The following is a 23,577-nucleotide window of genomic DNA, read 5'->3' on the forward strand; positions in this document are numbered from 1 at the left end:
GGTTGCGGTCCCCTTCCGAGGGCACGGAGGAGCCGGAGGGCGGCCGCTCGCCCGAGGGCAGCCCAGGCGCCGGGGACTTGGCCTTGCGGCTGTTGGGCCGGGCAGCGATCTTTGGCTTCCCCCCTCCTCCTGCGAAGAGAAGCACCCACTCGTCATGTGGATCGTCACCACAGGGTTTGGGGAGGGGGTCGGGTACCCAGCGATTCCCTTTTAAGGGCTTGCAAAAACGGCTTGCGGGAGGGGACCAGCTCAGCCTGGGGCCGATGGCACTGGGGTAGGGAAGGGTGATGGCGTGAGGTCTCAGCAGCAGGGCAGGTGAGCAAGGGGGTTTCTGTCCCCTCCTGTGCTGCTCTCCACTTTGTGGATTGATGCCACCAGCCATCCCGTGGAATGGATCCAGGACAGGAGCAGCTGTGCTGCTTTGACCAGGCTGTTCTTCCACAGGGATGGCTCCTGAGCTGGCTCGTGGCTCAGCCCACAAACATGGGTCAAGGGACGGGAGATCCATGTGCCACAGGGAACCCCTGGGAGCAACGTGGGTGCTGGATCCATGAGCACATACCCTGTTCCCATGTCTACATGGCCAGGACAGTCTTCAGTTTTACAGAAAAATCCCTGATGATGTTTAACCAGTTTCTAAAAAATGTGAAGGGCCTCTGCCGGGGAGGTTAGCCCAGGTAAACTGGGGGGAGCTCCCAAAGGGGGAGAGATGGAAGGGCTCTGCATCCCACCCTGCCTGCCCGCACAGCCTGCGCCAGGCATTGGGAAGCGCGGCCAGAGAAGCTGCTGCTTTCGTGCAGAAGCCAGAAAAGCTTTTCTGCAACAAGCTAAAGAGTGTCTGCTCTGAGCTGATCCAGAGGAAGGTTTGTGTGTCCCCAGGACCCTGCTCCTCAACTTCGGGGTCTATGGCCAGTTTGCCAAGAGTGACCCCCTTGGCTGCTGTGCTCTGCGCAGGGAACGTGCAAGAGCCAATCTGCCCTTTGTGAGTGCATGGGGGACAAGTGCTCTCCCCCACCCATCTCTGGTCCTTACCCTCTCTTCCTTAATTGGGGATCAGCAGAACAACCCCTTGGGCTCTGCTCAAGCCTCCCCCAAAGCTGGACAGATCCTGCTGTGGTGCCCAGCTGGTTTTGTAATCCCTGCTGGAGCCCATGGGGCAGCTCATGCTCAGTCCTGCTCTCTGAACTCGTCCCGTATCTCTACCACCTTTAACCACCCCCAGGCTTTCCCTCTTGTTCTAGGCATCTCCAGGCTCCATCCAACCCTCTGTCCTAGGCCAGAGCTTGCCCTGACCCCCATGAGCCTGGGGTGGGGAGAGAAAGACTACCCTGCCCTGTGTCCCCCTGAGCTGGCCCTTCTCAGCTCCTTCCCTTATTTTGGGAGCAACAATCCCACCTGGGATTTATGGACAGTTTGGGGTGACTATTCAAGTTTACAGCTTCATGTTTTGGAGTGTGGGTTTTCCCCTCCCCCCAGAAAACCCTTCCATAGTATGAAAATAAAAAAGAAAAGGAGATACTAAAAACCAACAAACAGGGAAAGGAGCACAGTCAGTGGTTTAGAGAAAGCAACAGCACCTTCCAAGACTATTAAATTAACATCAAACAAGACCAGGATTAATCAGCAGATTCACAAAGCTCAAAGCTGGGGGAGGGAGGGGAGAAAAGAAAAACAAAATGAACAAAAATCGGGGGGGAAGGGGGCGGGGAATAAATCTACCCACCAAAGGGGAAATATAAAGGCTGAGAATTAATAACACAGAGAGAGCGAAGGTGGAGAGGGCTGCAGACCTGGCAAGGAGCGCACGTCCTCGTTTCGTCCATCAGCAGGAGTTATGGGCATAGCAGCGGGCAGGCTTGCACTGGCATTCAGAGAGTTAAAAGCATTGGCACTGAGAGGTGAGCGCTCTTCCCACTGCTCGTCATATTTACCCATTAGGGCTTTCCTAATTATTGCCTCCAACCCCATGTTGGTACTGGAATTCTCTTGGACCGACTGGCTTCTACAACTGATTAGCCCTGGGAGATACGGGAGAGGGAGGAGAGAGGGGGATGGGAGGTGGGGGGGGAGCCAAATGAGAAGAAAGACGGGAGGGATGGGGGAAAAGGGAGAAAGGAGACAAGGGAGAAGGGAAGAAACAAACAGTCAGCACATTCTCGCAAAGCAAAAAACTTTGTCATCTTGTTCTTTAAAGCGCTGTGATGCCCCCGTCCTCCTCCTCCTTCCCGCTCCATCCCGCCCCAGGGCTTGGCAGGGGCTGGGACTTAGGCTGGGATGTGGGTTTCTGGAGTGCTGCAGGCAGGAAGGGCTCCCTGGGGCAAGGGGCTTTGAGGATGGTGGGGAAGGGGTTGTCACTGAGCCCTGGGGAGTGACTGCAAGAAGAAAGGGCTGTGCCAGGCTGGCCCAGGTGCAGGAGTCACCTGGATGCGTATGGATGCACACACAGATCAAAAGTCAGTGTGTGCTGGAGGCCAGGGCAGTTTCTCATGGAGGAAAAGTCAAGTAAGGAAGAGGGGGCACCCCACAAAAACACTTGATGGGAAAGAGGTGCCTGAATTTGGCCCTGGTATCAGAAGTGGCAAACACAAGCAGACCCCAGATAGGGCTGGGGATGCTGCCTGCATGGGGTCAGGCTACACTGGGAACAGGGCAGAGTCCCTTTGTCCCTCCTCATGCTCTCTGCAAACCCCCAGCCCATCGTCCTGGCCCACACCCTCCCTCCCCCGGGCCAGGTTCCTGCATACGGGAGAGGGAGGAGAGAGGGGGATGGGAGGTGGGGGGGGAGCCAAATGAGAAGAAAGACGGGAGGGATGGGGGAAAAGGGAGAAAGGAGACAAGGGAGAAGGGAAGAAACAAACAGTCAGCACATTCTCGCAAAGCAAAAAACTGTCATCTTGTTCTTTAAAGCGCTGTGATGCCCCCGTCCTCCTCCTCCTTCCCGCTCCATCCCGCCCCAGGGCTTGGCAGGGGCTGGGACTTAGGCTGGGATGTGGGTTTCTGGAGTGCTGCAGGCAGGAAGGGCTCCCTGGGGCAAGGGGCTTTGAGGATGGTGGGGAAGGGGTTGTCACTGAGCCCTGGGGAGTGACTGCAAGAAGAAAGGGCTGTGCCAGGCTGGCCCAGGTGCAGGAGTCACCTGGATGCGTATGGATGCACACACAGATCAAAAGTCAGTGTGTGCTGGAGGCCAGGGCAGTTTCTCATGGAGGAAAAGTCAAGTAAGGAAGAGGGGGCACCCCACAAAAACACTTGATGGGAAAGAGGTGCCTGAATTTGGCCCTGGTATCAGAAGTGGCAAACACAAGCAGACCCCAGATAGGGCTGGGGATGCTGCCTGCATGGGGTCAGGCTACACTGGGAACAGGGCAGAGTCCCTTTGTCCCTCCTCATGCTCTCTGCAAACCCCCAGCCCATCGTCCTGGCCCACACCCTCCCTCCCCCGGGCCAGGTTCCTGCTGCAGAGCCGGGTCCCCTCCCGGCTGAGCAGCAGCTACGGGGCAGGATGCAGAGGCAAAGTGGTGGATGTGTGGGCGTGTTGTGAGTCTCAAGCCATGCAGTTATGGTGCAGCACAGGGACCAGAGGGCACTAGGCTCAGCCACGCCACCGTCATTCCCAACGCGCAGTTACAGGGAACAAGCAAGGGCAAAATACAGACACAAAAAGAGCAGGCTGGCAGGGGAAGCCCCACCAGCAAGTCCCCCTGCCCCTCCCCAGCTTGCCCCACCCCATGGGTGCTCACACTGGGATCACTGCCTTTCTGCTCAGACAGGGATGGATCCTGGGTTCATCTGTTTTTCTGTAAGCAGGCAGGGCCTCTCCAGCTCCCTCTGGCCAGACCCCAGTCCTCAGCTCCCTGCACTGCCTTTACACCTCCCTCCAGCATGGTGGGAGCAGCTTTAACCAGGCGATGCTCTCAGGAGGTCAGGCCTCACTCCCTCCAAATTTTGGGTGATGAAGTCCCTCGGGTCCTGGCTGACTGCACTCCTTCCTCCAGCTGCAATGTGAGCTGGCTCCTCTCAAACATCTCTGCAGCAGCAAGTGGCCAAAGCCCACACCGGCCCTGGCGCTCCAACTGCACGGAGTCTGTGCCCTCAGTTCCCTTTCCTTGGCTGTGGGCAAGTCTGGCCCTTCCTCCTACTTACACTAAACAACCTGAAGGTATTCCTGATGTGGGAGGGCATCAATATATAATTAATTATTATTATAGTATTAATATAACATAATAACACCTGCATTATATTAACTTATAAATAAGTTATAATACTATTAATAATACTGTAATCACAATATATTAATAATAATATAATTATTAATTATTAATTAATACTCCTCAGTGGGGATTAATTTCATTCATGTGCCCACCCAGACACTGCTGCAGCAGCTGGTAACAGCCTGAGTCTGCATGCTGTCCTTGTCCCTCAGGCTGGTGTTTGTCCTGTGTCAGGGAAGCCCATGCTGGCTGTCCAACTCCACAGGGCTGCTTTCACCCCCTCTTTGCCAAAATCTCTTCCTTAAGCTGCTCCCTCTCCTCCTTTCCCAGCTGGGCTGAAGGCTGCAGTCACAGCAGGGCTGGGGAGGCTGCACTGTCTTTAGGGAAGCTCCAAAACCTCAGTTTCAGCCCCTGTACGGTGGTCCTCAGGCTCAGCACGGCAAATCCATCTCTGTCAGTGTCTGGGGGAACAATCCTGAGCCCTTCCCACCACCCTTTCTCCCTGACAGCTCTGTGTGGGCTGGGGCAGGGTTCCAGGTGTTAGCCAGCGAACCCCTGGTTAGGCAGCCCGGCTGGTTAATGCTGGTTAGGGCCAGGGACTCACTGAAGCCCACCATGGCTGCCTGCAGCAGCACCCAGATACCACCACCAAAACTGCTCCTCCAGTACCCCCCATCTGCTGAAAGCCACACACACACAGCAGCAGAGGTCCAAGGCCTCCTGCCCACAAAGCCCTTCTGTGTGGCACCTGACCCAGCCACCAGCTGAACACTTCCCCCCCCCTGCTGAGACACCAGAGTCAACCCATGCTTTAAGCACCTGGAGGACTGAGCATGCTGCCAGCAGCCTGAGCCCAACCACGCCTCCACCTCCAGGGTAACACCTTGTGTCCTCAGCAATGGTTGGTTAGCCCAACACTCACCGTTCAAGGCCACCGGGAGCTGCTCTCAACCCAGTCTGCTTTCACAGTTGGCTCCCACAGCCTACCCAGCCCGTGGTGACACAGGGCCTGTTTCCCACCCTCAAGTTCCCATTCACCACTGTCCTCCTACCCATCAGCAAGGTCCCACCAACAGTGAGGTGGTCTCTCCCAAGCATAAGGTCCACCTTGCTATATAGTTTAGCCCTCTGTTGGTATCAGATGACCAAACCCTGCTTGGCTTTTAACCTCTCCTCAAACTCTGCCAGGCTTTCCCAGGAATTAGACTGCATTGTCTCCAACCCAACAGCAAGGAGTTAACGGTGTGTCCTCAGGCTTCAGCCTCCTAGGAACTGTTATGCTTGGTCTTATGGCAAAAGGAGAAAAGGAGATGCTTAAATCTCCTGAGTCTCCTGCTCTTCATGGCTGTGAGCCCTGTAGGGAATAAGGTAAGATACAGATGGGGAGAGTTACCTGCTCCGGTGATCGCCGGCATATTGAAAATCTCTGTCCCAGGCTGCCCAACATCTGGAGAAAAACAAAGAAGCTCTTCAGTATGGAGAGAGGCATGTGCAGCTGGAGGTAGGGAGCAACCTGCCATGCCAGCTGGGACAAGATCCCAGTGTCCCTAACACAGCATCCAGCATGACACTGGGGTGGGTCTGCGGGTGCTGTCTGGGACCAGGAATAATTGTCTTTGGGGGAACCACAGTGAGCACGTCTCACCAGCTGGGAAAGGGCAGAAAAGCAGAGCCCAGAGAGCTTCATGCTCAGTGCTGACCTCCCTCCAGCCCCTTGGATCAAAAGCTCTGTGAAGTTAACCCCTCTCTTCCTGCCTATGGGATTTCCAAAAGCTCAAATCCCCATATCCAGGAAGCAGGTCTGGGCAGTGGGGAAGGCGAGGAGGAGAAGAAATGTTAAATCAATATTTTCCCTCTTAGCTGAGCTGTTTGACTTGCATATCACTTTCCTTAGAATAACAGAAATTCTCATCAAGTAAGAGGTGATTCCTATTTCTATATATTTTTCCTTGATAAGGAAAGTGTGGAAGGTCTCAGGGTTCAGCCACATGTCCCCAAAGAGGGATAACAATACTGTTGGCTCATGGTAACATCATCCAGGAGACGAGACAGCTCAGCCCCTCTTATCCAACACAGCTGTTGTAAGATGGATTCAAATTGAATTAGTATTGACTGTATAATGCTGGGCTAAATTAAATTATGATCCTATCTACTCTATTAGTGGTTAATGAATGAACGGGCTGAATTTCTAATAGAAGCCAGCCTGGTTAGTTTTACAGAGCTATACCAATATTGATGTAGGGCTTAAAGTAATGTTGGGGGGAGATGTGTCTCAAGGAGGAAGGATTCAGCTTGGCTGGCCATTCATTAAAATATCAATTGCTCTAAAGTCTCCTCCAAGCTCAGCTCATTATTTCCTTCCTATTGAGGTTATCTGCTGTGGGTGGGACTGACAGCCCCAGAGCAAGGAGTTGCAGGGCTGGGAAGCTTCCTGTGGCTTCCCCAGATGCACACAGCCACTGCTGGCACCAGCACAGCCCATCCCAGGGGGCATTTGGACCTCACACTTCCCAACAAACCATGGCACAATGCCAAGCACTGGCTGCAGCTTGACACTGCAGCACCCCTTCCTAAGTCTCCTTTGCTTCATGTGCCCTCAAGATTTTTTCTTCCCCCCCACTGCCCTCATTTGCTTCCCCACGTGTCCTTACTGTACTCCGTTTCATTTTTGTTGGTCGTGCTGAGCTTTTTGATAATCTCCTGTTTCTTGGACTTCACCATGGCAGAGTTGCTCTCAGTCAACTTGCTGAAGAAAGCTGGAGGCTGAGTATTGTTTCCTGGGGACTTGGACCCCATCCTGTGAAGAAAAACACCACTGAAAATCTCTGCAACGTCCAGTTCACAAAGTCCTACCTAGAAAAACTCTTCCCTTAGTGCAAATCCTCAGAATCTCCCACCTTTCTCCCTGCTCCTACCTCAAATGTACCAGACACTGCAGAGAAGCCCCTACAAACGGATGGGACAACCTGGGATGCGATGCTGCTTTTGGCTGCAAGAACAGCAGCCTGGGGCGGGGTGAGCGTGGGCACGGGAGGGACATCCCCTCCGTCGGTGTTACCTCTGGTCCATCTGCTCGCCCTCGCGGTACAGGCCGGGGTACGAGGCGCCCTTGCCGTGCTCCGGCTCCCCTGCGCCGTCTGGTGGCGAGACCGGCTCGATGCAATTGTCCGACCCGCCCGCGGCCGCGGCTTTGCTCTGCTCCGGGGACCTGCAGAGAGGGAGCGGGAGGTGAAATCGCTCCATTGCAACATCCTCTGGCTCCGCACAGCAGCTTGGGCTTGGGGAGGGCAGGGAGAAGGGCTAAACCAGCTTTCCTGGAGCAGGGAAACCAGGCAAACCTTCCCCAGCACTGTGGGCTGATGGTGTCCATCAATGAGAGCTGGGGGCACAGCTCGGGCACTGCTGTGCCCCACAGGCAGCCCCGAGAAGACCCACACAGACCACCCGAATGCCTGCCCATGGCCAGGGCCTGGGATACAGCCAGGTTCAACTCTGGAAGGAATTCCTCACGGCAAGTTCTGGGAATTTCAGTCTTTGTTCTTTCTGTGGTTTCTTTTTTTTCCCCCCCCCACTTATTTTCATCGCTGGGTGGCCCGGGCTGGGCTCCCTCCCCTGGGGTTACAAAGCCAATTCTAGGCATTTACTGGCAAAGAACCATTGGTTTGGAGACACCACCCTTTTCTGGATGCATCTGGGTCTCTGTCGGTGTTTAGGTGGGAGGACAGACCCCATCTTCACACTTCCCATTTTTAGTTTGGTGCAACAGCAATCAGACCTGCACTGTGACCTGCCAGGGTCTGAGGATGGTGACAGGACATGAAGCACTGGGCATAAACCAAAACACCTGAAGTTGCATCCTCACTTCTACTGTGAGGATGCTCAAATGCTGGTACAGGTCATCTACAGACATACTGAAGTCTCCATTACTGGAGATACTGAAAACCCAACTGACTATGGCCCTGGATAACCTGCACCAGCTGACCTGCTTGAGCAGGACAACCTGGAGAGGTCCCTTCCCACCTAAATGATTCTGTGACTCTGGCCAGATTAGGAAGGACTCTATGGGGGTCTGGAGAGCATCTCCAGAACAACAGGAATGGCAAGACAGGCACCACTGCAGGGGAAAAATGCCCAGATGAGATCAGAAGGTGATTTTATACTCTGGGCCACATAAGCAAGCAAATCATCTTAGCCCTGAGTCCAGGAACATAAATTCAGCAATGCCACACACCAGCCCTATATGCCACCTCACCAGGGTACCAGGCAGTCAAGGGCACCCACGTGGCTCCTCACCCTGGGTAGCCCTGATCTGTCTGAGCTCAGACTGGAACAGCTTTGGTTGGACTCTCAGACCTCACCTTTTGCCACCTTCGTTCTGTGGGGAGATCCTGGAGGCCACTGGGTGCTCCTGCTGCTGCAGGTAGGCCTCGCTGGGGGTGCGGCGCAGGTCCAGCACGGGGCAGGCGGCCCCGGGGAAGGAGTACACCGGGGTCTGGATGTGGGAGTTGAGCTGCTGCGGGTGGTGGCGCGTGTAGTCCTGGGTGATGACCTCCTACAAGAAGAAATCCCCAAGTCAGAAGCAGAGTTGGTTTCCACCTCTGGCTTTGTTGGGCTCAACTAAGACAGGGCAAACAGGAGGGAATTAGGCTGGTTTGTCCCTGTGGGGATGTAACTTCTGCCTCCTGCCTGCAGCAGCACTCATGATGAGCTTGTTGGTGACACAAGCACCCGGGCTGAACAGCCAGATGCACCCTGCTCTTCTGAGCCCCCAACTAGAGGTGCTGAGGTCTCCAGCATCTCTCCTGGCCCTTTTCCAGCAGACGTTTTCTATCAGCTCTTCCCTCCACCCTGGAGCCCCAGCAGGAAGGCAAGAACAAGGTTAATTACACTGATGTGCTGGGCCAGCGTGACCACCCGCTGGTTCATGCCCTTGAGGCTCTGGCTGGACTGCAGGGGCTGGCACTGGGGCTGGGGGCCGTCGGGCTGCCGGAGGTGCTGCAAGTGGGCTGTTTCAGCAGCTGAGACCTTCAGTGAGCCTGGGGGACACACAAAGCAGACAACAGGCATGAGACGATGTCTGCGTCCATCTTCCTCCAACACCATCCCAGCACAGCACTGGGGCACGCTGAGAAGGAACTGGGTGATGAAGCCCCCCATGCCAGTTCAGACTGTCCTGCACTGGCTGGCACTGCCAGCCCCTACTCTCACCTTGCTGCTTCTGCCTCAGGTCATGCTCCCCGTGCCCCTTCTCTGCATCCTGCAGCAGCTTGGCCCCTTTCTCATGGGACAGGTTGGGTGAGCTCACAGGACTCACCACTTCCATCCGCTCGGGGCTGTAGGCTCCGTGAAAACCTGGAGAAACAGGAGAAGGGAGTTGAAGCCAGGAGCTTGCTTGGCTTTTCTCTAGTGCTGTGGCAACCGGTGCTTGAGGGTAGAGTCACATGTTCAACAAAGGGGGGAAAAAGAGGTGAGGGAAGACCTAGCAGGCCACCCTGCAAGACCCCCTGAGCCACCTCTGATGTTGTGGTGACAGCTGCAGTAAAAGGTTTCATTCCTGCAGAGCTGCACACTCAGCAGCTTGCAGAGACAGCATCAGAGTCAGGAACCAAATTCAACCCCTGTGGTTCACAACATTTCCCCTCTCACCTACCAAAATAGAAAAATAACACTCCCCCCTCTATCAGAAGGAAAAAGTCCTTCAAGGCATGGGGGTGGCTTGCATGGGAGGTCTCAAGTGCTTTACAATAAAAAACCCCAAGCCCAGCATGGCCAAGAGCAGGAACTTGGAACACTGGGCATGAGGCCCTGTGGACCCCAGATCCTGCTCCGGAGACAGCAGACACACACACTGCAGGAGCAAAAAGGCTTCTTGACCTTCCTCTGCCTCTTAAGCCCTTTGCACAGACACATGCTAGGGAGAGCCGGAACGAGGAACCACCATTACCCTTCAACAGAGCCACAGATGGATTATGCTTTCACAGACCAAGGGTGGAGGATGAGTGACTCCTGGAAGAGGCACACCCTGCCTCTTGCCAACTAAGCACGTTTGGCAACACTCAGGACTTTTGCCTCCACAGACCTTTACACTCCAAATGCTCAATTCCCAGAAGCTGCCCGCTGCAGGCAGATCTGGCAGGCAACTCACAGCCCAGGCATCCATACACTGACCCTGCCTGTACCCAGGCCACAGAGGGGAGAACCCTCATGGAGAACCTTCCTGTGCCAGGGACAGGGATGCAGCATCCCCCATCATCCCATGTATGCCAGCACTGAGCAGACCACACTTCAGATTCACCCAAGATGATGTGTCCTGCTCTGGAAGTTCCTTTACCAAGAGGTAAATCCTGAAGAACACCAGCTCCCTTCTTTAAGCTCATTACTATAAAATAGCCACCGCTCTCCTTCACAGCACAACAACCTCAGCTGGAGGAAACACTGATGCCACGGAAAAAGGTGGAGGAAAAGCTCAGCCAGGCAGCACACTGTGGCCAGAGCCAGGTCCTTGGTCTCAGAGCATGCTGCTAGAAGGGGATGGGACCAGCCATGACCAAGTGGCAGGTTGGGAAGAGCTGGCAAGAGCAGTTCTTCTACCCTGGCCGTGCTGCTGTGTCCTTTCCACTCTTGGGTTAAAGAAGGGGAGCTGGGTAGCAACCCCTACTGCTGATGGTCAAGGCAGATACTTCAAGATGGGATCTCATCAAATCCCTGTGGGATGCCTGTTGCTGAGTGATCCCTGCCCAGCCCTGCCCACACTGCCCTCCTGTACCTGGACCCTGAGCAAGGTCACTCCAAGAGAATGGACCCTGCTCAAGCTGCATCATCCAGCATCCCATGAATCCCTCTGAGATCCTGCATGCTCAGTGGTACAACCACGAGCAGGGAGGTGTGTGTCTGAAAACCAGCAGCCCTGTCTCAGCTCACACTCCCCGTTCTCTGCTTCTCTTGTTTGATTTATTACCCACAACCGTTCCTTACAGACTGCCTGGGAATTCCTAACGATGGGCAAATCAAAATTAGCAAACTGCTATTGTCTATAAAAAGCAGTACCAGGAACTGAACAGCATTTGCAAAACAGGACTTGGCAACAGGGAAAAATAAAAGAGGCAGGGAGAGGGAAAATCCTTAAAACACACGGAAATGAAAAGGTCTGGAATAACACAACCACTGGGAAGCAGAGGGACAAGAACACTGGGGGAGCTGATAAAGCCAATAGCCAAAATGTGCAACTAAAAATAAGAAATAATGAAATAAAATGGGTTTCAGGCCACAACTCTCTTGCCTCTCCCTCCAATTTCTTACCAGCACTAGTGGAGTCGTTACTCAGCGAGCCTCTTTCTCGCTGCCCCTTATCGCAAGACATTTGGCGCATGATAATCACATCTATGAAGTTGGCCGCTGTCGTGGTGGTCTTACCGAGTGCTCGGAGCTCCTGTTCCTGCATTGAAAAGGGTTTACTTTGACTCTTTTCTCTACTGTGCTGCTCGGGGCCTGAGGCTGCATGCTGCTGGTCCAGAGGGTGATGGTGCTGCTGGCTTTTCCCCTGTCCTCTGCTATAGTGATGAGAAGAACCAGGTCCGGAGGCAGGTAAAGATCTTGACTCCATGGCTTTAATGGGTGAAGGCGACTGTTCGAGATTGGCCCCACTGGGCAGTTTTGAGGTGAAGACATTGTTGTCAGTCTGGGATCGTTCTGCCTTGGCTTCCCGTGCCCTCGAGGCTTCTTTCTGCAGGACAGCTGGGTCCATCAGGGCTGCATAGCCATCTGTGCTGATGGAGGAGCGCAGGGTGGATGCTGAGGGGAAGGCGGCAGAGCGGATTGGTGATGTGGTAGTGGTGGAGGAGGATCTGGAAGGTAAATGAAGATGAAGCAAAGATGAGAGAAGCACATGGAGAAAGGGGAGTGCTATTACCAGAGCCCTAGTGCCCAGCTCTGCTCCTGAGGTTGGCCTGTGCTGGAGCTGGTGAGGAGGGCTCAGATGAAAGCTCCAACACAGTAACTGGCCACCAGGTGTTGGCTGTGGCCTGGATGAACTGACTAAAGAGAATGAAACCCACAGACAGGCCCCAGAAACCTTCATAACTCCACGAAGAGGCAACTTTGAGCAAGAGGAGTGATATCTGTATTTGGGCACAGGAATGTTCCTGCTTTTTTTTCCTGGTAGAGTAAAAGCCACCAGGAAAAGTGAAGGAATTGGGCATCAGTATCTACCTCTCCCCATCACAACCTCCCTATGAGCCTCAATCCTGCTCCTGCTGAGGCTGAAGGCAAAAAACAACCCTCACTCCTCCTTAGAGGTGCCCCATGCGATGCTCATTAATTAACCACAGCAGCTGCCCCAGCGCAGGGGCCCAGGTGAGTAACAGGAACCACAGCAGTGAGATTTACCTCAGGACGGAAGGGGTGGGGGTCTCCGAGGAGATGATCTTCATGCCTGTGTTGTGGAGCACGCTGGGGCGCTGCTGGATGGTCTCATGGGTGCGGGGTGAGACAGGAGAGTGCTGGTGGCTGTGGGAGTGTGAGGATGAACGGCTGCTGGGCTGCTCTGTACCTGGGGGAAAGTACAATGAAGGACTTCTTCAGCTCTTTGTTTTATAGCCCAAACTCCTACCTTCACCCAGCACAGGCCCCAAGATGTGGTGCCGGGCTCCTCCCCAGCCTACCTGGTCTCCAGATGGGTGCATGCTCCACCGTGGTGGATGCTAAGATGGATTTTTCACGCTCCCTTTCCCGTTCTCGCTCCCGCTCCCGTTCCCGCTCAGACACTGATGATCCTGACTGTTTGGTCATGTGCGTGGGGCCTCCTGAAACCCAACCAAAACACAGTGAAAGGGCTGCAGACAGAGGGAATACCCCTGGGGAACACTGCCTGCTCTTCATATCACTGTCTGCAGAGTAGATAAGGAATGGCTCCATCGAAAAGTCACCTGGAGCAGGAGAGATGGGGGCAACCAGTGCAACAAAACCTGGGCAAATCACATCATAGCTGTCCTGGTGCCATCTCCAGGGTATGACCTTCTAAAAATCTGTTTGCCAGATGCCACTCTGAGGAAGAAGGGGGAAAAGCAAGGAAGCACCCAACAAGCAGGATGAGAAGAACTGGTTTGAGGGAGCCAGTCTGAAGGTCCCTGGGTGAGGATGACTTTGGGCTCCACCCATCTGCCCCGGCACACTGAGCTTACGGTCCTGAAATAGGTTAAGGGAGTCCAGCTTTCCCACGGGAAAAGCAACCTGCAGCATTACCTGGGGAGAGTGGGGAGCTGCTGTGCCGGCTGCCAAAGGTCTGGGGGGGGCCAGGGATGTAGGTGATGCGGTCCATGGTGGTGGCAGAGGTGCCGGGGGTGGGGGGCACAAGGACGGGCAGGTGTGGCACTTGGGACAGGTCGATGATGCCTGGAGAGAGAAGGAAGAAGTGTTATTTCCTACTGCTGGAAATAATGGGAAGGAGAAATGCTAAGAACTCTCCCTGCTGGATGAGGGGGCTGCAGGCAGCATCAGCCAGAGATCAAGGTGGTTCTTGCTGTGGAGGGGCAGGAACACCGCCCCCCCCACACCCCACTTCTTGCAGGAAGCCAGATATCCTCCAAAGGCCAGCAGAGCCAGGCTGGGAGGTGCTCACATGACCCAAAACCAAAGCTGGCACCTAAGGAGCCTCAAGTAACTAAAGATGGCAAAAAGAGCATCAAATCCCCCCTGCTATCCTCCATACTGACCAGCCAAGTTCCTACACTGCTGGGCGACACCATTCTCCTGGCTCGGGCCTTGGACCTAGCACTGAAGCTGATGGTGCTGACCTGGTGCAGCCTCCTCCTCCCAAAATGCCCCCAAGCCCCTGGTTGGTGCCATGCTGGCAGGACCTGCTGCATAGTTGAGGGCGAGGGAGGGCTCCCGGGGTGACAAGCCGCGCAGCATGTCCGCCCGCTGCGCCATGGCCGTGGCGGCGGCGTTGTGGTGCATCTGCTGGGACGTGATGTAGTCATTGATGATGGTCTGTCGGTTCTCCATGGCAGCTGTGTCCGGGTAGCCCCGGATGAGGTACGGGGGGTAGAGGTGGGGGTACGTGGGGCTTGGAGCCAGATGCCTCGGCAGGTAGTAAGCAGCAGCTGAGAGAGAAAAGGATGCAGACTTGAAGTGGCTTTCCTCAGAGACCTCCAGCTTTTGGAGCATAAGGAGAAAAAATACAATCCCAGAAAGGCTGTTGCCCTGTGGAAGGTACCTGCTTCCAGTTGGATTCCCCTCGGGATTGCGGCGGGGTCGAAAGCCAAGGGGATGTGTCCTCGGTACAGGTCAACCCCACCTACACCACGGAGCAGGTGCTCGTATGGGGAGATGGGGTGGTGGTGGTCGGCCATGGGGGTGTGTGGAGACTTGGAGTTGGTGAGCTCTCTTGATGAGGTGTTGATCTTCCTGTCCTGGGACACCGGCTTCCCAGCAGTGATGCTCCCTGCAGTGAGCAGAAGGAAACTTATCAGAGACTGAATGCTGTGGCCAAGCATGTCCCCCAGTGACGCTCGTGCCTCCCCCTGAACTCAAGTGTCCTTCTTGTCCTCCCAGCACTGCCATCCTGCATTACATCACCAAGGCTGAGACAGGTCACACCTGGTCACACCTGGGAGGAGAAGCCTGTCCCAAACTCCTCCACCCTGGTGCATCTATTATGGCCATGCAGGGTGGGCTGTGGGCTCATCCTGCACAAGAAGCTGGCAGTGGAGCATTGCCATGCTCCTTGGCATGAGGAGGTCACTACTGCTGGGCAGAGATAGGGACCCCAAAACTCCTGGCAGTGGTGACAAAACACAATTCAGGAGGCTCCAGCACCCACAGGAGCTGGAAGCTCTTTCCCAGCACATGGAGGGGAGGCTGGATCTTGTCAAGGGTGTCTCTTGGGTCTCCCAACCTGAGCTGGGCCCAGTGCCTGACAACCCTTCCAGTAAAGAAATTTTTCCTAAGAAAAGCCTGAAGATCCCCCAGCCAGTGCATGGAGCACCACCTTCCTGCACACCTTTACAAACAGGGGCACCTGGGCCAAGCTGGGACAGGGAAAATGCTTCCTAAATGCCATCAGCTTCACCAGCCAAGGTCCAAATCAGTGGTCCAAGGACCATATCCTGTGGTCAGCCTGGCACAGATGTGAGGTGCAGTCCCTGCAACTGTCTGAGGACTGCAGAGGGAGCTCAGCCCCAGCCACCCCTGGCAGCTGCCCCAGTGCTGTGACTCAGCCGCGCTGCAGGCAGGAGTGGGTGCGGGATGCTGGGGAGAACGGGTTGGACAGGCACCTGCTGGGAACAGCTCGGGCAGGCGGGGTCTGGAGCTGCCTCATGCACACCATGTCCACTCCCCTTGCCAGAAATCTTGGCATCAAACCAAAGGTTTGCCAAGTACCTTCATGCTGCCGTGGCGTGGACTCCCGTGTGGAGACTGGAGAGCCTCTGTGCAAGTGGCTGCTGAACGCCGTGCTGTGCCCTGGCTGGTGGTCCTCGTAGGCAAGGGCACTTTGGTGGGGCTTGCCCGGTTCGGGTACAATCACAGGAGCTCCTCTGGCAATGGAGCCACCTGAGTTTGTCACTGGGCTTGGCCTGTTTTTCAGGCTCTCTTCATAAGCTCTCTCCAGATTCCTTGGGTCTTGGATGACATCCAGGGAGTGCACGGAGTGAAAAGTCCTCCCGGGACTGCCGATGATGGACCGCACGTCGTGCTTTTTGGTACTCGAGGAGGAAGAGCCACTGTCGTACTTCAGTGGGGTACCCTGGGGACAGAAGGCAGAGGTGGTGTCAAAGGGGTGTAGAGCAGATGGGGATGCAGTGATCGCATCTCACTGAGTTTCAACAGGACTTGTGGTTCCTCATTCCATGGGTCAGTGCATCAGTTTACTTGGTCAAACAGCAATAGCCACTGGCAAAGAAGAGATAAAAGCTCCACGCAGGGCAGGGTGGAGGGCCCATCCTGCGTGTCTCGCTGTGCTCCAGCAAGATGCTGATGAGTCACCACCAAAGGCTGGCTGTGCCCATCACGCCTCTCTCCTACACACACTGTGAAATGAGGTAGGACTACAAGGTGCCATGGGAACCCTCCAAATATTTGGAACCCAACAGGAGGCAGCATGTTAAGTTTCATCCTAACTACTGGGCTTGCTGGATTGACACTTGCCCATAAGGGGAAGAGATTAAGATTATGTGCACCCAGAGTCACAACTGCCAAGGGCACGAGATGACTCTGGCCTTGAACAAGAGCCAAATGTGTCCCCTTCTATGTGTGTGTGCAGACAGAGCATCACCTTCTTAACATGCCAGTGGCTGCTGAGCTCCCTTCCCTAGGCTGTGTGTTTATCTGCTGGGAAGGATCACAGAACAGTTTGGGTTGGAAGGGACCTTTAAAAACCAGATGATGGGGAAGGGCAACCTGTACCCAAGCAAAACCTCAAGTCTCACTAGTGATGTGTTTCCAACCCCAAGTCCTCTCTGCTCTCTTTTTACCGTGGGAAGGTAAGTACAGCAGCCTGGGTAGGACTGATCTCATCTGCTGTTTATCCCACACTCACCTGCGTGATGGAGCCTTCCTTCAGAGGTCTTGTCAGAGAGATGTCCGGTGTCCGCCTCAGCTCCTCCCGGGGAATTTCATGGATTGATCTTCCTGCTTCTTTCACTGTGGCCACCAGGCCTTCATGGGCTGGTTTCATTTTCAGGGGAGTAAGGCCTTCATGAGACCTGACTTTGTAGGCATCAGATAAGTCCCTCGGCGGAGTGTTTTCCCTCTTGAGCTGTTTGGCTTCTCTTCTGAGGTAGTCCTCATGGGCTTCTACGTAGGACCGAGGTATTCCTGCAACCCCCAAGCAGACAATGGATGCAGAGGGTGACTTCCCAGCCAGATACTGGATTTCCAGTCTCCATGGGGATGCTCAGTCCCAGGAGGTCTCTAATGCATGTAACCTGGGGACTGGTACCCAGCTGAACACACAGAGCAGCTACATCCTAATGCAGCTGGACCCCATAACACCTCCTTCTGCTTTCTGCACCCATCTCGCACTAGCTCCAACCTGCCTTCATGCAAGTCACTGGGAATTTTACCCCTGACTTTGGTGAGAGCTTAGGCTGGAAGCTGAGCAAGACTGACAGTCTCTCTGGGCACAGAGCCGAGGCTGCAGAGATCTGCAGCTGGACCTTGGTGTGTCCATCCTTGTTTCCTCCAGCCCTAGCCTGACAAGAACAATGTGAAATAGTTCCCCACGTTACCTCTGGCCATGGCCATCTTCTGCTTGCAGGCTTTACCTTGGGTAATTGAGCCCCTCATGTGATGTTGCTCCTTTAGGTTATGGGGACTGTGTCGGTCCGGAGGGATTGCTCGACCCATGAGACCTAGAAGATATCCAAGGGGAAAAGCTTGGACACGAGTTCATTTACAATGAATAGACAGTGTTACCAGGGATCCATGGGACAAGAAGAAAAAACATCATCAATATCTAATGTACCCGATATCTCTTTTTAAAAACTATGCTTCCTTTTTTTCTAGTTCTTAAACTGGTCTACCAGGACAGAAACCAAAGGCAAATGGGCCAGTCTGTGTCCCTTGTTTTCTCACAATGGTCAGATACTGAGATGTGCTGCAGGGTACCAGCAGGGTACCACTGACAAAACATGGGCAGGGAAGGGGCATTATATAGACAAGATGGGGTCTCTGCAGGTCACTACTAACACAGCACAGGTAACAGTTTTCACCCAGACCTACCTTCAATGCTGGCAGATAAGGTATCACGGGCTGATAAGCCCCGGCTGATCCTTCCCTCCATCATATCGTAGGTCCGTTTGGTTCCCGTGGTCTCATGCGAAGCTCCTGAGCTCCTGCTGTCTTCTTTGGGACACTGTGAAGCAGCAACTCCACCTGGGGAAGAGAACACCAATAAGCACCATCAGGAGCACAGAAAGCCAGGACTGGCCACAGGAGGGTGTGTGCTGTTTGCGTGTGCTGCTGAAAGGTCAGGTCCCATCCCAGCACAGCCACCGCTCAGCAGCGCCAGGAACGTCGCACAAGGTTGGATTCCAAGAAATTCAGCTGGTGTTTTCTCCCCTCCCTGCCTGCCTCAGTCTCCAGAGCTGTGCCTCCCACTTGGGTAGGAGCATCCGCCCTGTCCTGTCCCACTCCCTCCCTCCCCTGTGGGGGCCAGATGTCGGCAGCAGGACAGCCCGGAGCCAGCGCGGCGCTGGTGGGAGCAGCTGCGGTTCCACTGAACTTGGCCCTGTGGGTCTGGGGATTTTGATTTTTCTTTCCCCCCCCATTTGTTTTGATTTTTGCTAGACACCTACTGTTTGGGATCTTGGCCAGCCTTAACATTTGCCAAGACACTCCCTGGGTGAGAAAATCAGGGAAAAGGGGGGAGAGGCAAAGCTGAGAATAATTCCTTTGAAACAGCAGTGAGCGCACTCAAGAACAGAGACGGCGAAAAGTCCCCAGCAGGACTGATGGAGCAGGCACTGGCACGACAGGAGGCCACTGACCTCCTCCTCATCCAAACCTGCAGCAGATTTTTCTGCAAACCAACAGTCAACAACACAGAACTACAGCCCCCACCTCTCTGCCAGCACAGCCATGCCTGTGCCAGGCAGCAGCACACGTGCCCTGGGCGATGGGCATCCATCATGTGCGGCGGGCTGTGAATTCATCAGGCAGCTTCTGACCTACGAATGCCTCCTGTTTATGTAACAAGCTCCCAGCGGGAATGTTGGTTTGGAGAGATGAACATCTCTGCCCATCATCCCTGGCCTGGCTGCCCCTGCCAAGTATTGCTGGTGCCCAGATCCTCCTCTTCATGGGCAGAGAAAGTGGTTATACAATTAGAGAAAATGGAGGAGAAGTTAAAAACATTCATTCCATTGTGGACAATCAGGAACAAAAGTCTTCCTCGGCAAACCTAGTAATTAATAAAATGGGATTATTACAACTTCTCACCCACTATTGGTTTCTGCAATCAGCACCCACTAGATCCAGAAAGGGTGAGGGGAGACAAAAGGGGGATCTGTCCCTGAGCCTTCTCTTCAGATTGATTCGACAGGAGAAATCCGTGGGTGATGCTCACAGCCAGGCAAGCACCTTGTGGGGTGACGTGCCTGCTCCCTGTCATCAAGGCACATCTGCTGCCAACAGCCCTTCTGCAGAAGGGGATGCAGTCCTGGGCACCCTTTGTACCGCTGGGAAGCAGGGGGAGGGAATGAGGGAGAAAAGGGACTAAGCAGAAAGAAAATCACTCCAAAACCATGTCCCTTGCCTTGCAGAAGCCATCAGCAATCATATGCAGAATGAGAATAACCAATCTAGCACAATTCAGCTTGCACATGCTACAGGATCTTGTCTCATTACAGCTCTTTTATTTTAAGCACCCTCATGACACTAAAGAATTTGAAAATTTTTTTTTCTGCTTGCCAAAATTCATAATCACCAACAATTTCAGTTTTCTTATTTAATTTTTTTTTTAACTCTTCCCCTGCAGGCTGTGCTGCCTGGCTGGGCTGTGCAGGGGGAGGAGGCAGGCAGCAGGGCTGGCTGGGCTGCAGCAGCAGGCAAGAGAACTTGGGGTGAGGTCAATGCTACCAGGCATGTAAAAAGCTGCTGTGGAGAGGAAGGAATTAATTCCTCATCTGTGTCCACAGATGGTAGGACAAGAGGTGATGGGCTCAGACTGTGGTTAAGGAGACTCCTGTGCCAGGCAGCAGCACACGCGCCCTGGGCGATGGGCATCCATCATGTGCGGCGGGCTGTGAATTCATCAGGCAGCTTCTGACCTACGAATGCCTCCTGTTTATGTAACAAGCTCCCAGCGGGAATGTTGGTTTGGAGAGATGAACATCTCTGCCCATCATCCCTGGCCTGGCTGCCCCTGCCAAGTATTGCTGGTGCCCAGATCCTCCTCTTCATGGGCAGAGAAAGTGGTTATACAATTAGAGAAAATGGAGGAGAAGTTAAAAACATTCATTCCATTGTGGACAATCAGGAACAAAAGTCTTCCTCGGCAAACCTAGTAATTAATAAAATGGGATTATTACAACTTCTCACCCACTATTGGTTTCTGCAATCAGCACCCACTAGATCCAGAAAGGGTGAGGGGAGACAAAAGGGGGATCTGTCCCTGAGCCTTCTCTTCAGATTGATTCGACAGGAGAAATCCGTGGGTGATGCTCACAGCCAGGCAAGCACCTTGTGGGGTGACGTGCCTGCTCCCTGTCATCAAGGCACATCTGCTGCCAACAGCCCTTCTGCAGAAGGGGATGCAGTCCTGGGCACCCTTTGTACCGCTGGGAAGCAGGGGGAGGGAATGAGGGAGAAAAGGGACTAAGCAGAAAGAAAATCACTCCAAAACCATGTCCCTTGCCTTGCAGAAGCCATCAGCAATCATATGCAGAATGAGAATAACCAATCTAGCACAATTCAGCTTGCACATGCTACAGGATCTTGTCTCATTACAGCTCTTTTATTTTAAGCACCCTCATGACACTAAAGAATTTGAAAATTTTTTTTTCTGCTTGCCAAAATTCATAATCACCAACAATTTCAGTTTTCTTATTTAATTTTTTTTTTTTAACTCTTCCCCTGCAGGCTGTGCTGCCTGGCTGGGCTGTGCAGGGGGAGGAGGCAGGCAGCAGGGCTGGCTGGGCTGCAGCAGCAGGCAAGAGAACTTGGGGTGAGGTCAATGCTACCAGGCATGTAAAAAGCTGCTGTGGAGAGGAAGGAATTAATTCCTCATCTGTGTCCACAGATGGTAGGACAAGAGGTGATGGGCTCAGACTGTGGTTAAGGAGACTGATGCTGACAGTGACAAGTGCAATGAGGAAGAGTCTGGTCTGCAGGTCTCCTTTGCTGGGAGAAGGGGATCCTAGCTCCTGGCATGGGCAGTCCTTGCTGTTGGGAGCCTTCCTCAGCTCTTCCCTGGTGGCACCGTTTTTGAGATCAACCTCAGTCAACTCCAAGCCTGGACAGAGAAGATGAAAATAGCTCCTTGCACAAACAAGTCCTGAAATGCTTCCTGCACCCTCCCTGGTCTGAGCCCTGCCAACTGTCCCGAAGGGCGGCCAGACACAAGTCTCCCATGGTGACACTTCTTATCTGGGCTAAAGTTGACAGAGAATGTGGGCAGGCGGGGGACAAGCTGGTTCCCATGTGGTGGGGAGAGGCATGGTGCAGAACTCTGTTCTGAAAGGTCCCTGCAGCCCCAGGGCACACACAGAGGTGGCAGCAGCCAAAGCCTGTGATTCGTCCCACGTGGCCTGACCTGACCCCTCTGCCTCCAGCCCTGGGATGAAACCATCTGCCTGCTCTTGTGGGCAAGAGGAAAGGGACTTCCATGAGTGTGGCTGAGGTTAGGATCTGCTCCTTAATCATCTCCAAATCCAACTGAGAAGAGAGGTGACATGAGGAGGGCTGTCCCCAAGCATGCCAGAGAACATGCCACAATTTTACGCCAGGAGGACATGGCTGTGGTGTCTGTAACTCAGCTCTTCCTGACCCCAGATGCAGGTGAGGAGAAGCGCAGCTCCACGCCAGCGATGCCCGACCTAGCACATAGCGAAAGACAAGCACAGAGGAGTAATTTCCAGCTCCAGTGGAGAGGACCATCTGCTCATTGCTACTGGGAGCCACGGGGACTCACAGAGCAGCTTCAATGGCCAGTGCTGGGTCGGGATGAGCAGGCGCAAAGGAGGCAGGAGCAGCTGGTGCCTGCCTGCTGACACTGCTGACATCGCTGGCAGCCGGGCACCGCTGGCACTTACCAGATAGCGGGGGTGTGAGTGGCAACACAGCTTCTGGGTCTCTCCAGAGCCCTCTCTGGAGCAGCCCAGCTGCTCACCTGGCTTTGCTCTGCCCTACTCTGCTCCTCAGGCAGGCAGGGTCAGCCTGGTTAGCAAATGACACCATCACTTCTCACCCCTGATGAGGCTCCAGGCAGGTGCCTCGGGCTCCTGAGCACCCCTGGGTGACAGCAGTTGGCCACTGTTCAATGCACCTCCCAGACAGGCTCCTTGCTGTATGTGGGAATGGCTTCACCTTCTCCAATAGCTACAGATGCTGTAGCAAAGCTCACAAGGTACTGAAGCACGGTGCTGCCAGATTCCTGCAGGGCAGCCCCATGCTGGGAAAGCTGCATGGTGCCTGAGACATTGCTGATAGGAATCTGATGTCTGAAAAAAACCTTTATGCCAAACTACCTGACTTGGCTCCATCTTGCAGGTTCTTGAGTCCCACCTTGACCCAAGAGCTTGGGGATGTTCTCATACTGTTTTCAGACAGTCCCGTCCTGCACAGGATGCTAGGGATCAAGGCAACACGTTCCCACCTGGTCCTCTCCTCTTCCTTGCTCCACCAAAACCTACCAAAATCAGAGAGCCTGACCATGGCCAGAGCCTCATCACACACCTGCTTGCTGGCAAAGCCACCTGCAAGGTGAGATAACCCCATGGCGCAGAGGGAAGCCAAGCCAGGCAGTAAGTACGTGGGGTGGGAAGGGAGAGAAATGACACTGAAGTAAAGATGCTAGGCAGGACTTCTGCACTTTGTCAGCCTTTCCTCAAATAACTCCCAGCCATGGTGGCACAAACCCACAGCACCTGCCCTAAAAAGGCAGAGGATTACGACTTACCCTCGTAGGACAGCACGTGGCCCTTCTTCCCTTCATAGATGACATGTCCTTTGGGCATGGCATCCTCTCTCGCCTTCTCTGCTCTGCTGGGGCTGTCTTCTCCGATTATCCTGGTAATGGTTCCTTTGTACAGCACTTCTGCCGGGGTGCCCTTGGAAAGCCACCAAGATCCATATTTAACAGTGTCACAAGCAATTAAGCAAGCGCGCGCGCAGGAACAGGCTGTTCCCGGCGGGAAGCTGAGTGCGGGGAGAGCGCGCCCGGCCTCCCCTTCCTGGCGCAGCCAACAGAGAGGGAATTGCAGCTTAATTATTGATGAGGACAGTAACGAGGAGCGGTAAAAATGTACGTGATCTGTGTGAAGCTGCTGGGAAGAGGTGGGGGGTGAGGACAGCATGGATCTCGAAAATAGCAGCCCTGTCACCCTGTGTGTTTCCAAGTGAGCTCCCTGGCTCGCTTCGGCCCCACAGGTTTGGGGAGACAGGGCTGGTGGCCCCCTGGGGACACCTCGGTGATGGCAGGGACCGCTCAAGCATTGGCTTTTCCCTGCAGCCTATTTTCCTGGCCTGGTTCAGGAGCAACAGAGATGTGCTGCCCACCCAGGGCACATCTGCTGGCAGCACACGTCACCTCCAGAGAGCCCCAACCTCCAGGATTGATGCTTGTGGGAAGCCTCGGGGAAGCCATGCCCCAGGCAGCATTACTGGTGCTCCCAGGTGGTGCCAGGGCAGACTACTCCCCCACCCTAGCTTG

At 54.3% G+C, this 23,577-nt stretch overlaps 1 protein-coding gene across 1 annotated transcript in view; it reads right to left on the reverse strand.

Moving 5' to 3' along the window:
• Positions 1–23,577, reverse strand: part of NCOR2 (nuclear receptor corepressor 2) — a 184,468-nt gene that overhangs the window by 234 nt on the left and 160,657 nt on the right. Inside the window, exons 27-45 of the mRNA XM_009997678.1 lie at positions 22,825–22,975; positions 17,928–18,080; positions 17,471–17,557; positions 16,744–17,021; positions 15,588–15,951; positions 14,422–14,649; positions 14,054–14,308; positions 13,449–13,598; positions 12,869–13,009; positions 12,594–12,756; positions 11,622–12,052; positions 9,417–9,560; positions 9,096–9,244; positions 8,567–8,760; positions 7,267–7,416; positions 6,860–7,005; positions 5,602–5,655; positions 1,791–2,018; positions 7–129 (exon numbers count right to left, since the gene is read on the reverse strand). Of these exons, the coding sequence (XP_009995980.1) occupies positions 7–129; positions 1,791–2,018; positions 5,602–5,655; positions 6,860–7,005; positions 7,267–7,416; positions 8,567–8,760; positions 9,096–9,244; positions 9,417–9,560; positions 11,622–12,052; positions 12,594–12,756; positions 12,869–13,009; positions 13,449–13,598; positions 14,054–14,308; positions 14,422–14,649; positions 15,588–15,951; positions 16,744–17,021; positions 17,471–17,557; positions 17,928–18,080; positions 22,825–22,975 (3,589 nt within the window). The remainder of the gene's footprint in view (positions 1–6; positions 130–1,790; positions 2,019–5,601; positions 5,656–6,859; positions 7,006–7,266; positions 7,417–8,566; positions 8,761–9,095; positions 9,245–9,416; positions 9,561–11,621; positions 12,053–12,593; positions 12,757–12,868; positions 13,010–13,448; positions 13,599–14,053; positions 14,309–14,421; positions 14,650–15,587; positions 15,952–16,743; positions 17,022–17,470; positions 17,558–17,927; positions 18,081–22,824; positions 22,976–23,577) is intronic.

Source organism: Chaetura pelagica, unplaced genomic scaffold, assembly GCF_000747805.2.
Source record: "Chaetura pelagica isolate M959 unplaced genomic scaffold, ChaPel_1.0 scaffold45, whole genome shotgun sequence".
In the NCBI taxonomy this organism is placed as follows: Eukaryota; Metazoa; Chordata; class Aves; order Apodiformes; family Apodidae; genus Chaetura; species Chaetura pelagica.